The following is a 15,539-nucleotide window of genomic DNA, read 5'->3' as shown; positions in this document are numbered from 1 at the left end:
CTCACAAGAAGCTCAAGCCCCAATTCTGACCCTCTCCCCAAGCAAATCAGATTCATGTTTCTGATTGTAGGACCTTACCCTGAGGTCCCATGAATTCCCCAACATTTTCCCTGGTCATTGTGGACCGGTGCTGGGTCCCTTCCTTTCCCCATTCACAGTGAGCATGAACCCGAAATATGGATGTCCCCTGTATAATGCACCCCAGTTCTATATTAGAGCTTCCAAGGGCCCAGAACAAAGTTTTTGCTGAGTGTTCCCACTGAAGAGGGTGATTACAGGGACACAGCTCGGCTACAAGTCATCAAAACTCCACTTTATAAAATTTACTGATGCCACCTTGTTGACAGAACTTGGTGCCAAGAGAGATGATCCTGGGCTTTCCTAACTCCCTCAGAATCCCTGTCAGCTCAGCCCGAACCAGGGCAAGTCTGTCCTTTTTGACAGTCCCCTGGGTTGTGTAACACTCCAGGGGGACGGGGTACAGCTCCAGCTCTAAGCTGCTCAGCCCGGCTGTGTGGCGCAGCAACTTCTCCAGGGTGGTCAAAGACAAGTCGTTCCCAGTGATTGTGAAGAATCTGAGCTGGTGACAGCGGCTCAGGACAGGCAGGATGGCCTCGACTTGGGAGTCCACCATGGCACAGTTGTCTAAGCCCAGGTCCTGGAGGGTGGGTGCCACTGCCTCCAGCAGAGCTCGGAGGGGCTCTGGCTTAAAATGTTTGAGGCTGAGAGCAAACAGATACAGAGTCTTCAGCTGCCTTATTTTCGGGCACTGGAACAGGTGTGTCAGGTCTGAATGCATCAAATGCCGGCAATTTTTTATGGAGAGTCTGTCCAAGGGGGTCTGCAGGCACCTGGGGAGAGAAAGAGCCTTTAGTTTCTGAGGATGAGGGCATCTGGTAGAGGGGTTCCTCCAGGGGCAGAAGATGGATTTGTCCAAGCCAAGGCTTGTCCTGACAATCTGATGAAGGGAAACACCCAGGACTCCCAGCCTCCTTTTAGGCTGGGTCAAGATCCCGACATCCCCTGAGCTTCATTGCATCAGCTGCCAAGCAGAGCATTGCACTCTGGAGGGTGACTGGACATATGAAAAGCCCTGGGAACATACTTAGAGTGCCTGACAATGTCTAGGTCAAGGTGGGCATGCCTGCACCAAGGTGCTGTCAACTCAGGCTTCCTTCTGACCACTGCTTATCTCTGGGCACCAGATATCTAGGCCACACAAGGCTCGCTCATGTAAAACATAAAGAACACACATTGTACTAACTGGTATGACTCAGTGGATAAAGTGTTGGCCTTTAGATGGACCTGTCTCAGATTTGATTATCACTCAAGCACATTTGCAGGCTCAACTCCTAGCCCTGATTGGAGCATGAGGAGAAAGCAACCAATCTATGGGTCACTCTCACATAAATGTTTCTCTCTCTCTTCCTCTTCCTCTCTAAAAATCAATGGAAAAAATATCCTCAGGTAAGGACAAGAGAGAGAGAGAGAGAGAGAGAGAGAGAGAGAGAGAGAGAGAGAGAGAGAGAGAGAGAGCAGACCTGGGCAAGATCCTGCAGCAACATCTGGGAAGGCCAGTCTGCAGAGGTAATTTACATCCCTGCGTCACTGCAGCCATCTCTCACTCTTTGCAATCCTTTCCACTCCCGCTCTTTTGCTGGGGAATCATGTCTGTCCTTTTTCTACCAATGACCTTCCCTGGGGCCCAGGACCACCTCTGACAGATGGAGAACCTGACACAGGCTCACATGTGTTCACAATGGCTGGTGGGCACAGAGCTTATGTCTGGAATTGACCCATCCCATGTGGCTTTGCCTCCTCCTTTGCTCTCCCTAAGTCCTCAGCACTTAGACATCTCTCCCTAAGAAAGAATTCACACACCCAGGCTTGGTGGGTTCCCTATTGTGCCAATTCTGTTGCCCAGCTTGACAGGCTGATTTTAAAACATGCTTCCTTTGGGTGCTCATGGGATACCACCCTCAAAGCACCTAACAAGACCACTTCTTTTACATTCTAAGACTGTGACCACTGCTACACAGCTCACCTGAGCATCTGGTCCAGACGGCCTAGGAGGAAGCAGGGAGAATCCATGTGGAGCTCTCGGAGGTGCTGCAGCCTGAGGATCTGAGAGAGGAATTGGTGAAAGCATTGCTGTTCCTCCCTCTCCCTCTCTTCTTCACCCTGTTCCTCTTCCTCCTCCTCTTCTTCATTGTCCTCCTCTCCTGCCAACATGTGGATGCGGGAGAGAGAGAGTTTCTGCAGGTTCCTCATCTGCCCCAGGTAAAAAGCAAACGACCCCAGGGTGGGCAGGTCCCAAATGCAGTTCAGTTTCACCGCCTGGATGCATTCCAGCTGCACCGCATCCAGGACCTTCCTCAGCAGCTGGAAGGGCACCGCAGCAATCCTCAGCGTCTTGCAGCACAGGTGTAGCAGCCCTTCCCTCTGCTTGGCCCATTGGATGACGTACATGAAAAATGCATATTTATACCATTCATTGAAGTTAAGGTCCAGGAACACCTCCACGGGAGCTAAGGGGTGTTCCATGTTGGGGCTGGACCTGTGCACAGTCACTGGTACCATCGGTGAGCGCTTCTGGGTGCTGTCTCCCAACCACATTCTCCAGAAGTCAGAACCCCTGTCCCTTAAATCCAGCACCCGCAGTTTGCACCTCCTGTGGGGAAAGCAGGACATTAGTCTAGATTCTTTTAGGTCAACAGGACAGTGGCTAAGATGCTTTATGGACAGTGTGTCTCAGTGATTGAGCATCTACCTATGAACCAGGAGGTCATGATTTGCTTCCCAATCAGGGCACATGCCTGGGTTGAAGGCTCAATGCCCAGTGCAGAGGGGAAGTATTTTCAAGAGGCAGGCCATCAGTGACTCTCTCTAATCATTGGTGTTTCTATCTCTATCTATCCCTTCCTCTCTGAAATCAAGAACAAAAAATGTTTTTAAAATAATGACAGAGGCCTAGCTGGTTTGGCTCAGTGGACAGAGCATCAGCTTGTGGACTGAAGGGTCCCAGGTTCTATTTCTGCCAAGGCCACATGTGAGGGTTTCAGGTTTAATCCCTCCAGTAGGGGGCATGCAGGAAGCAGCCAATTAATGATTCTTCCTCATCATTGATGTTTCTTTCTCTCTATCCCTCTCCCTTCAGCTCTGAAATCAATAAAAATATATTCTTTGAAAAATAACAACAGAAAGAAAGCAGGGAAGAATGAGACTGAGCATCTGGGTTGAGGCAGCAATCAGACTGCACCCCAACCGTGAGCTTCTACTTAGAATCCCAAGGTCAACTTCGCCCTTACCCTCCTCTTCCCTCTGCTTTGCTTTGCTCATCTCCTTCCATCCCTGCTGGCACGTGCTTCTCCTACCTTCAAATACCACTGGGAGGAGGCAGTGCATGTTTTGCAGATGACTCTCCCAGTAGGGAGTCCTCCAGTTCCCATGGTGAGCTCAGCAGTGTGCTAGGGCTCCCTGAGCCTCACTGGCACCTTCAGAAACCTTGGGTCCCCCTTAGGCCTCCACACGCCCTGATGGCCGCTGTCTCCAGGATGGCCAGGACCCTACCAGGCACCTGGAGCAGCCTTACCTGGGGCGAACCTCCTGGGCAAGCAGAAGGTCAAGCCCATCCAACACAGCTTTGAAGACCTCGTCCAGTGACAGGCCTGGCAGACCGCCCAGAGGGAGGATAGTGAAGGGCCAGGCTTGTGTGATTGCCTTCAGGACCTGGAGACGTCTACTGCAGTAGGCCTGAATGAACAGCTGCGGGAAGAGCTCGGTGGGCAGGTACTCCAGAGATGCGATGGCAGAGGCCTGGTCTCTTAGCAGGCTCTCTGCTGCCAGCTGCAGGAGTGTGGGTGGGGTCCTGATGCTCATTCTCAAGGTGCTCCAAAGTAATCCTGTAGAAACAACCAGGGAACAAGGCATCGTTTTCAAGCCAAGCCTTTGAGCCCCATCCTCTGACTCCCCATTTTCACAGGAATCAACTCAGGGCCAAAGCCACTGCCTGGCAATGGTGAGAGCCTCTGTTTAGAGAGTCCCATTCCGGGCTAGGTGACCACAGAGCCATAGCTCCCCTGCAGGCCCCAGGACAAGCATCTCAGAAGCATCCACATCTCTCATTCCAGTCTGCCTGGGAAGTGGGTACTCAAGGGCCTGAAAGATGACCCCCACTTTTTTTGGGGAAAATTTCAGACCAATCTATAAACACAAACTTAATATTTGAAATTTCCAGAAATAAAACCACAGTTAATATGTTTTCATTAGGGGTGTGGGATGGGGGGAGGGGAGGGGTGTTGGGGAATCAGCTTGGTTACACATTTATAAACAGTCCAAAGCACAAACCGAAATGTTGGAAATCCAGGCAAAACTACACTTAGAGGCAAAATCAATTATTTCAATTTCTTTGTCAGTAAAACAAAACAAAAGAAGAAGAAAAAAAAGAAGCTCTCTGTGCCACCTTGAGAAATTTACCTGCTGTTGATCCGGTTGGTGGGGGCTCCGATCTTAGACCTGGTGGAGAACCTCAGCTCTGACTGAAGACCTGGAACTCTCTGATGCTCTGCTCTGATACCTGAGGTTTTTATACACCTTCTTAAACACTAGAATCCAATCAGACCCTCAGCCCCCAGCCTTTAATCCTACCAGGCACCTGGGGCGAACTTCCTTCGAATAGTCCAATAATGGGATTATTGCCTCTTCAGATGAATGGATTGAGAGAAAGTTAGGGAGGGCAAGATGGAAGCTTGGCTCATTGATCCCTTCCACAGACACTGACTGAGGTTGACTGATGGCCCATAGTTGTCATCCTGGGTGTGAGGCAGTGAAGGTGTCATGGGTTCCTGATGTTAAATAGGAAAGAGCAAAACCGGAGAGCATGGTTTCTGGGGGTCTTTGGCCACATCAGAGTTATCAGAACATTGCAGAGTTGAAACATCCTCAAGAAGGTACTGGTGCCATCCCCAGGGGAACTAAGGAAATGTGTCCAGGCATCAAGTGAGGTTTTATATCAGGTGAGCTCCTCTGGGAGCAAGTGGTGGGAGACTGAGGTTGTGGCTGTCCCTAGACCCCAAGGCCTCTCTGAGGGAGGTCAAGTCACAAGCACCATGAGAAGCAGGGGTCAGGGCTGGGCAGGGTGATGCTGGGCCATCCTATTGGACCCTGTGAATGACCCTGGGCCATGGAAAAGATGGGTATTTTTCTTGGAAAGAAGAGAGATGGAAGGACTCTTCCTTGGCTGAATTTAGGATCTCAAAGGAGACAAGCTGGAGAGGAGGTAGTGCCATTTTAGAGGGCAAAGGGAGAGATTGGATCTTCCGTCTGGCCCAGGAGGAAAAGGGTGGGTCTGCTCTGGGGAAGATGGGATTAGCTCAGCAAAAAGGGTGGAGAAGCTTAAATCTAATAAACTGAGCCTGGGGGAAGGGGTCAGGCCTGGGAGTTAGACATTTTCAAGCCCAAAAGGCAATGTAAGTGGATGCTGTGGGTTCTTTGGGATCTTGGAGACAGGGTCAGAAATAAAAGTCATCCAATCACAGGTACCCCTATCAACATCATGGCAGCTGGGACTTTTAGTCAAGGTTTTTATACAGAGAAAACTTCCCAGATAGCAAGTGCCTTCCCTGACTACACCATGTCTGCTTGGTTCCACTCCTGCCCTCATGGCACCTTTTCACTTCTCCACGCCTCCAATGACCTCCTTATGATCGCCAGCCCCTAAATCCCCCACTTCAGTAAGCCTGACTCCAATATCGCTCTGTTCTGCATTGTCTGACATCCATGTGGTGTGCAGAACCAGAGGCACTGTGAGGCCAGGCAGCAATCATGGGTCCTTAGACATCTGCAAATGAACAGGTGGCCCTTGGCGGCGTGAGGAAGGCCAGCTGTGGCCAGCCCATTGCTGCCACCTGGAGTTCCTGGCCTGCACAGCCTTCCTCTAGGTCCCCATCCTTCTCCTGTCAGTCACTCACCCCACAGACTCCCCTTAGCACCCAGTGTGTGTGCCAAGCTTTGACTCTGGGGAACTCTGAGTCACATGGAGAAGACAGTACCACTGAACAGACTCTGGAGTGAGGACAAGAGTTACTGGAGTGAGTGCTGAGGCCTGTGGCTGAGCTCTCCTGGAAATGGACAGCACAACCCAGGCTGCCTCCTCTAGGAACCATAGGATTTGTCTGCAGTTAAAACACCTGCAACCACTCAGCTGTGGGTGACAAAAATATGTCAGTGCAGGTCCAACAGTTGTAACAAATGTCTGGCTCAGTGGGAGGTGTGGGGGGTGGGGCGGCTGTGAGTGTGGAGGGGCAGAGGTGTATGGGAACTCTCTACCTTCTGCTCAATTTTGCTGGGAACTTAAATCTGCTCTAAAAAATGAAATCCACTTTTCAAAAATATTTTTATTTATTTCAAAGAGGAAAGGAGAGGGAGATAGAGGCATCAATGAAGTGAGAGAATCATTGATTGGCTACTCCTGTAAGCCCCCTACTGAGCATTGAGTCCACAAACTCGGGCATGTGCCCTTGAACAGAATTGAAAATAGGACACTACATTCGACAATCTATCCAATCAGCCAAACCCCTTAGGGCAAACATTGTTTAAAAAAATATCCCCTTGGGAAAACTGTACGTTATTTCCTCTAAAATTTTAAAATGAAACTTCCATTTGACCCAATTCTCCCATTTCTAGGAATACATTCCAAGGAAACAGAAACACTAATAAGAGGGGATATATGCACCCCAGATTCATAACAACACAATTTACAATAGCTATGATTTGGAAACAACCTAAGTGCCCCTCATCAGGTAAGTGGATTAGAAAACAGTGACAGGACTACACAATGAAATACTAAGCTGTTGTAACATAAATAAATAAATAAATAAATAAATAAATAAATAAGGAGAAATTCTTACTATTTGCAACAGCATGGATTGAAAAGGAGAGCATTATGTTAAGTGAAATAAACCAATCAGAGAAATATCACATGATCTCACTCATTTGTGGAATATAATGAACACTGTAAGCTGATGAACAAAAATGGATCCAGAGTCATGGAAACATCAAACTGACTCTCCAACCTATGAAGGAAGGTGAGGGTGAGGGGGTAAGAGATGAACCAAAGGACTTATATGTGTACATTTGTGCATAACTGTTGGACAAAGACAGCAGGTGGTGAGGGCATGTGCCTGGTGGGTGAGGTCAGCAAAGGAGAAATCAATGAGGGAAAAAGAAGACTTATGTTATACTTTAAACAATAATCAATTTAAAATTTAAATATATATACATAAAATATCCCCATGCAGTCTTTAAAATTCTAAATTTCCTTTACCATTCTATTCTTCAAATACTTTTATTGATTTCAGGAAGAGGAGAGGGAGAAAGTGACAGAAACATCACTAAGGAGAGAGAATCATTTATTGGCTGCCTCCCAAATGCCCTCCACTAGGGATCCAGCTCGCAACTTTAGGCTTGTACCTAACCAGGAATGGAACCTTGACCTCCTGGTTCATAGTTCACTACTCAACTACTGAGCCACACCGGGCATTCTCCTTAATCACTTTAATGTGTTTCGTTAACATTTATATAACTCACAACAAGAGTATTTATACTCAAATAGCATCTACATAAAAGCAGATTTTGAAAACACCCCACAACATAGTTTTGCATGCAACTCTAGCACATCATCTGGTCAAACAGCAGGTGGCCTGGCTATTTTTCTGATAATCCCAAGGGATGAATCCACTGTTTTCACTGTAACCGCACCCCTACCACTTAGCTCCCACCCACACTCCCACCCCTGGGCTGACTGCTTCAGCTGTTTGGGTGAAGCAGGATCAGGAGGACCCCATGCAGAAGCAGAGTCCCACTGGGCACCCTGGGCTGGGCTCTCTTCCCTGTCCTCCGGAGGAGAGCAGGAGACTGAGGGGCAAGGATGCTGGGGGCTTCTCCAGGAGGGAAAAGAGGAAAAACCTATTTATTGAGCTCTTACTATACGCCAGGCCCACTGCCAAGCCCTCAACATGCACCATCTCCTTGGATCTTAAAAGCATCCACTAAGCTGGGTGAGCACCATGATCCTCATTTGACAGGGGAGCTGAGGTTCTTGCCAGAAGTCCCTCCACCCACCAACATCCCTCCTCAGCGTGAGTCTTCATTAGAGTGCCTTTTGATTAGGGTCCCTGTGATGGGTTAATTTTATGTGTCAACTTGACCTGAGGTCGTCCAACTTTTGGACCTCATGGACCATCAGTTGGCAACCACTGAACTTGATGGCGCTAAGGGATGACCAAATAGTTGATAAAGGCATTCTGGGTGTGAATGGACCTGGTTAGCTTTTGATTCAGCACACGAGTAAGGATATCTTACAGTGCAGCTGGGCTTCCTCCGATCTCTTGGGGGCCCAAGTGGAATGGAAAGAGGAAGGAAGGAAGAATTCTTTCATCTCAGTCTGAATGAAGAGCAGAGAGCGGTAGGTGTGGGAGGCCCACGGAGGCAGGCTGGTGCTGACCGCAGCCTCTACCTCGGTGGAATCATTCTGACAGATTTGGGAGCTCATGCTTGTTTGGTAAAAAGGAGTTAAGGTAAGAAAAAACTGTGCTGGCTCGTCTCAGAGGTGGTTCCCAAGTGGTGACTGGGAAAGACGGTGGAGGGTGGTCGGAGGCTGGAAGAAGGGGTGTCCCTGGGTCTGTTCCGTCCAAACCCTGTTGAAGCAAGAGAACGTGAATCCCTTCATTGTTTTTCCAGAAACGGGAATGACTACCTTTCTCCAGGAATATGGGAGACCCGCATGGCAGACAGGATTTCAGTAGCCTCTGTAAGGCAGGGGAATCATAGCCTTCGACTTGAAGGAAGTTCATCAGATGAAGGAAGAATCAAAATGTCTGCCTTTGCCTATTTCGTACCTATATCCTAGTCAACCAAACCAGTTACGGAGTGAAAGTTAAGTATCTGTTATTTATTACCAGGAAACAGATTGCTATATAAAGATGGCAATCAAATTTTAAGTAGACTAGAGACCTGTTGCACAAAGATTCATGCAAGAATGGGCCTTCCTTCCCCTGGCTGCCGCCACCACCTTCACTCTGGCCAGGAGCCACCTTTCCGCCTTCCCATGCTGCACAGAGGCCCAGAGTGGCTGGGGTGGTGTGGAACGCCTGCATCGTCACCATGGCAATGACACAAGCATCCTGCGCTGCCCCGGCTGCTCAGCGCCTGTGTATGCAAGTAACCCGCCATCTTTGTTGGGTTAATTTGCATACTCCTAATTGGCTGGTGGGTGTTGTGAATGTACGGTTAATTTGCAACTTTCTCTTTTATTAGTGTAGAATCTACACTGTAGATAGTCATGGGGTAAAAAGATAATCCCACAAAAAAAATTGCAAGGAAGAAAATAATAATAAAGAACAGAAATAATTGGAAATAAATATATAATAGGAAAAATCAACAAAACCAAAAGTTAGCTATTAAAATAAATTATAACATTGACAAATCTTCATGATTAAAAAAAAGAGAGAGAGAGACAGAATTCACAAATAACCCATACCAGGAATGATAAAAGGGATACACTACAGGTATTAAATACAAGATGAGATATGATGAACAATTATATGACAATAAATTTGAAAATTAAAAAAAAAATGGACAAATTCATAGAGAAAAACAACTTAGCAAAAGTGATTAAAGAAGAAGTAAAATGCTTGAAAATTTCTACAACCACTGAAGGAAATGAATTGGTAGGAAAAACATTTCACAATAAAAACTTCAGGCTCAGAAGGCCTTCCTGGTAGGACTTTCACCAAATATTCATACAAGACACTATTGTAATCTCACACACATTCTTTCACCCACAAAAAGAAGGGGTTCCCAATGCTAGCCTAGCATCTCCTTAATACTACCCAATACTTAGCCAAGGAAAAGCCAAAAAGCAATCCCTCTTCCTCATGAACAAACAGGCAAAAGTCCTTTAAACACATGAGCAAACCAAACAGTGTCATTTGAAATGGATAAAACGCGATGAGCGAGTGGAGTTTGTACCAGGAACACCAGGTGGTTTATCCTTAAGAAAATTAATTACTGTTATTCACAACATTCATAAAGTAAAAGAGAAACAGCATATGATTGGTTTAATACATGCAAAAAGAAGCTTTGATAAAATGCAACGCATCTGTGATAAAGCTTGGCAATCTAACACCTGCAGCAAATACATTAACGGTGAAATGGCAAAGCTCTTCCCTGGCCAGCAGGAGCAAACCAAGGACATCGGCTGCCATCCTGTCTCCACACCAGCACAATGAGACAAGAAAAGGGACAAAGTATAATCGAAAAATATAAACAAGAAACAGGGGGAGAGGAAAGAGCCCTGTGGGGTTGGATGGAGGGCGTGATGCTGATTCATTGATAAAAAACACATAAACGCTACAATTACATCCCATATTTACATGCCCATGTAAAACTAAAATAAGAAGAGAGTTCTGGCTAGCTGACTAGCTCTGTTCCTTCCTTCAAGGAGGACGCGAGCAACACAAATTGGGAATCGTCTTTTTCTTAGGATATCTTTGCCTTTAAAAATCTCTAGCAAAGAAATTGGACCAGTTACATAAAATTCAAAGTAATTTTTAAAAATCAGCTAGAGCCTCGGGCTTCTGTGCAGAGATGGGCAAGTCCAAGAACCACACCACACACTACCAGTCCTGAAAATGGCACAGAAACGGCATCAAGAAACCCCAGTCATGCCTAAAACGGTTTGGCTCAGTGGTAGAGCGTCGGTCTGTGGACTGAAAGGTCCCGGGTTCGATTCCGGTCAAGGGCATGTACATTGGTTGCGGACACATCCCCGGTGGGGGTTGTGCAAGAGGCAGCTGGTAGATGTTTCTCTCTCATCGACATTTCTAGCTCTCTATCCCTTTCCCTCCCTCTCTGTAAAAAAATCAATAAAATATATTAAAAAAAAGAAAAAGAAAAAGAAAAGAAACCCTGGTCACAAAGATAAGAATCTCTTAGGGGGTAGAGCCCAAGTTCCTAAGGAACATGCGCTTTGCCAAGAGGTACAACAAGAAGGACCTAAAGACGATGCAGGCCAACAACGTCAAGGCCATGAGCACCCGCATTGAGGCCAACAAGGCCCTGGTCAAGCCCAAGGTTCCCAGGTCCAACATCCCAAAGGGCTGTAGCCACAAACTCAGCCGACTTGCCTACATCGCTCACCCCAAGCTTGGGAAACATGCTCGTGCCGGCATTGCCAAGAGGCTCAGGCTCTGCCGGCCAAAGGCCAAGGCCAAGGCGGAAACCAAGCCCCAGGCTGCAGGTGCGGCTGCGGCTCAGGCTCCTGCCTCCAAAGGTGCCCAGACCCCCATGAAGGCTCCACAGTAGAGGTCTCTGCCTGCCGACGTGAGGACGGAAGGACTGGGAAGGGCCCTGGGCTGCTGTCTGCGTGGCGCTGGTGCCATCCCATGCTGCTTGTACAGATGAACCTGCGGCAGGATAAAAAAAAATAAAATCAATTTGTGCGATGAGAGTGACAACACAATTAGAAAATTCTAGTGTTGAAGGAGACTTTATTTTATTTTATTTTTTTAAATATATTTTACTGGTTTTTTACAGAGAGGAAGAGAGAGGGATAGAGAGTTAGAAACATCGACTAGAGAAACATCAATCAGCTGCCTCTTGCACACCCCCTAATGGGGATGTGTCCGCAACCAATGTATATGCCCTTGATCAGAATCAAATCTGGGACCTTTCAGTCTGCAGGCCCACACTCTGTCCACTGAGCTGAAGGAGACTTTAATGATCTCATTCAAAAGGAAATCTCTTCGATGTTTGTGAGTGTGGCTGTCGAGGGAGACACCCGCCCTCTCCGGGGAGGACCTGAGACCTGCTGCCCCCACTTGGAAAGCTCTCCAGAGCAATGATAGAAGGGCGCGGTGTCAAGCAAAGAGGAACAACCCACTTAGGGTGACAGATGGCAGCTGATTCAATGCGATTTTGCATGCTCACTAAGTGGTGTCCTAGCACCAGCTAGTGGCAGGAATTAATGAAGACGTTATTTGCCAGGAAAAACAGAACATTTGTCATAAGGAAATTTTACATTTCAATTTCTCGAGCAGCTTTTAGGCACCTTCCGCAGTCCATCATTTTTACCCTCTCGACTACATAACTCAGACATCTTCATAGAAAATGCTGAAGGGTGCTGTTTTGTTGAAAGAAAAAAAAAAAAATGGTGAGGGACTTGCATCCGCAATTGACAGAATCCTGGGAAGATGGTTGAGGATGGGAGCGGGGAAAGAAGGGAATGAAAAATCGTTGTGTTTGGAAAAATAAAAGAACTACCTTGAATATATAGCCTTCACAGAGCTTGTGAGTACGGAGCAATTTCTTGGTCTTCACCCTAATTCAGTCTGAAGGGTCCTCTAGTTGTCCTTGAGAGCAGTTATTAACTAAGACCCCAGCCCAGGTATTGTCACCCACATGATGGAAAATCTGAAATTTCAAACAGACGCATCTCATCACAATCTGAGCCAGCTCTGACACCGTTTTTACTCTGTTCTTTTTTGTAGACAAAGAGAATTAAGGGCTTCTCTGGCTAATTTTATATATATATATATATATATATATATATATATATATATATATATATATATATATATATTATTGATTTCAGAGAGGAAGGAAGAGGGGGAGAGAGAGAGAAACATCAACAATGAGAGAAAAATCAATGATTGGCTGCTTCCTGCATGCCCCCTACTGGGGATCGAGCCTGCAACCCGGGCATGTACCCTGATGGGAATCAAACCATGACCTCCTGGTTCAGAGGTCAACACCCAACTACTGAGCAACCCTAACCATACTCTGTAGCTGATTTGACCCTGGTAGCTAGCCTGCTCTGACGCCGTCAATGTATTATAGCTTACCTTCGTTATTGCTTTCACACCCAGAAGATCCAGTGCATCCACACAGCACATGCAGCGTTAATTCATGATGATCACAAGGTGTGATTAAACTGCATGCAATAGCTAAGAGCTAGAAGATGCACGCAATTCAACATGCGCTTATTTCAAATTACTCTGTGGTGGGTGCTGATGGGTGGGAGATTAAGTCCCCGACCTCACAGACTTCACACTTCAGTGGCGAGAGGGAGATGCCCACTGCCAGGTAATGCAGAGGGCAAAGAAAATGTTCTTCAGTTTCTAAATTGTTAATATCTGGCACCGCGCGAAGACTTACAGGGAGGATCTCATTCAGTCCTCGCACCACAATGAGGTAGATTCCATTCCTACCTTCATCTCATGCGTGCAGAAAAAAATGAGGCTTCAGAGAGAGGAGCAATTTTCCTAAAGCTGGAGGTGGTAGCGATAAGAGGAAGTCCATCCTTTTTACCCCCTTGACTACATATCTCAGACATCATCATTTCACATGCTGGCCAATTTGTTAACATGTCTTTAAAAGACTTCTTAAAGAAAAGAAATAAAATAAAAATAAGCTTTCTTTTCCTCCAACCCAGGATAGATGTATTTACTCTTGCTTATGGATTTATGTTAGCACTAGAGGCCCAGTACATGAAAATGCATGCAGTGGGGTGGGGGTCCCTCAGCCCGGCCTGCTCCCTCTCACAGTTGCCCTCAGGGGCGGGAGGTGACCTGGCGATCACGAAGACGATGCCCCATCACATCTCTGCTGCTGCCACTGCTGACAGCGCAAACCTCGGCCTACCCTGGTTACTTGAGCCTCAGGCAGCCCTGGGCAACTGGGCAGCCTCCATCTGAGGCTTGCCTGTGCCTCAGGCTGGCCGTGGGTGGCTGGGGGGCTGAAGGGACTGGGGGATTCTGGAGGCAGGCATGTGGAGGCTTGTCACGAGCCTGCCAACCCGGTGGGGTTGAGGGGCCTGGGCACCACCATCTTGTGGCTGTGGACACCGCCATCTTTGAGGGTGGGGCAGTCAATTAGCATATTCACTCCTTATTGACTGTGGGCACCTTCATCTTTGCGACAGCATGAGGGCCAATTAGCATCTTGCCTTTTTATTAGATAGGATGGATGCATGGACAGTTGTTATACACTTTGATTTAGAATCCAGCACTATCTTCCTTATTTTGTTGCTCAGCTTGTTCCCAGCTTTGGCCATTGGGAGATGTCTCGGCTGGCTCATGTATCCTTTTGACATCCCCCATCATTGTATTTTTTACTTATTTGAAAATTTTCTTATTTTTTGGCACTACAAGACTCCCCAGACTTTATCATGTAAATGTCCTTGTTGGCTGTGTTTGAAAACTATATTAGCCCTAACTTGTTTGGCTCAGTGGATAGAGCATCGGCCTACGGACTGAAGGGTCCCAGGTTCGATTCCGGTCAAGGGCACATGCCTGGGCTATGGGCTCAATCTCCTGTAGGGGGTGTGTAAGAGGCAGCCAATCAATGATTCTCTCTCATCATTGATGTTTCTATCTCTTTCTCCCTCTCCCTTCCTCTATGAAATTAATAAAAGTATATTTTAAAAAACTATATTAATCTTATTCATTTGATCAGGTGCTCTGTAAGCCCAGTGTATATGAGCCTAGATTTGTGGCTACACATTGAGTTTCCCAGTACATTATTTCTGCATTTCTTTCTTTTTTTTAAAAAAAATATTTTTATTGATTTCAGAGAGAAAGATAGAAACATCAATGTTGAGAGACAATCATGGATTGGCTGCCCTCTGCACGCCCCACACTAGGGACTGAGCCTGCAACCCAGACATGTGCCCTTGACCGGAATCGAACCTGGGACTCTTCAGTCCGCAGGCTGACGTTCTATCCACTGAGCCAAACCAGTTAGCGCTATTTCTGTATTTCTATCTTCCTTTTGAATGGAGGTGGGAATTGGCTGGGTTTGACTACCAACCTCGGAGGCTGGATTTGAACCTGGAGCAGCACCGATTTACGACAACGGCATTAACTCAGTGCTTTCTGTTGCTTCCAATAAACTAGAGAAATTATCAGTCTCTTCACATCACGCTGACTGTCTCATATTCTGCTTTGGTTGAACAGCTGGAGCCAAAGAGGCCGGAAGAACCTAACAGCTATGTGCCCTCTGGCAAGGTTTCTCAACCTCAGCCCTGCTGATGTTTGGGGCTGGACACTTCCTTGTTGTGGGTGGGACTGTGCTGTCACTAGACTCTAGTGACTAGAGAGTGTTCCCAGCATCCCTGGCCCCACCCACGAGGTAACAGTTGCACTCACCACGTTGTGACAACCAAAATGTCTCTGGACACTGTCCCAGGTACACCCAGGGGTACAACCACCTCCAGTTGAAACTGAACTTCCATAATAATAACCTGAGACATTTCTATTTGCAGGCTCACCACCAAGAAGAGGCTCGAAGGACTGGAGTCAACAGCCCTTTTACGGTGGAATTGGATCAGCTTTGATTCGCTGGGCAAGACTAGGCAAAGGCAACCTTCCAGGACCAACCAGGGTGGCTGGCATTTGGGCAATTTGAAAAGCGATTCCAAAGGCGGGGAGGTCGGTCTGTTTCGTTCACTGAAACACCTGCACCCACGTGGTGAGTGTTAG

General features: G+C 47.1%; 1 protein-coding gene and 1 pseudogene across 2 annotated transcripts; one reads left to right on the top strand and one right to left on the bottom strand.

Moving 5' to 3' along the window:
- Positions 1-301: 301 nt before the first annotated feature.
- On the bottom strand, positions 302-3,879 carry LOC311617480 (PRAME family member 12-like; the record flags this gene model as incomplete). Its single annotated transcript, XM_084873822.1, has 4 exons — positions 302-851; positions 2,045-2,116; positions 2,231-2,671; positions 3,593-3,879. The coding sequence occupies 4 exons, from the start codon at positions 3,877-3,879 to the stop codon at positions 302-304; spliced, it is 1,350 nt and encodes a 449-aa protein (XP_084729948.1).
- A 6,768-nt stretch (positions 3,880-10,647) lies between these two features.
- Positions 10,648-11,364, top strand: LOC311617479 (large ribosomal subunit protein eL29-like; annotated as a pseudogene). Its single transcript has 2 exons — positions 10,648-10,749; positions 10,996-11,364. The product of its transcript is annotated as a large ribosomal subunit protein eL29-like (transcript).
- Positions 11,365-15,539: the final 4,175 nt, after the last annotated feature.

Source organism: Pipistrellus hanaki (assembly GCF_964339955.1).
Source record: "Pipistrellus hanaki genome assembly, chromosome: 2".
Taxonomy (NCBI): domain Eukaryota; kingdom Metazoa; phylum Chordata; class Mammalia; order Chiroptera; family Vespertilionidae; genus Pipistrellus; species Pipistrellus hanaki.
The sequence above is the reverse complement of the archived record's forward strand: the minus strand, read 5'-3'. Positions and strand labels throughout refer to the sequence as shown.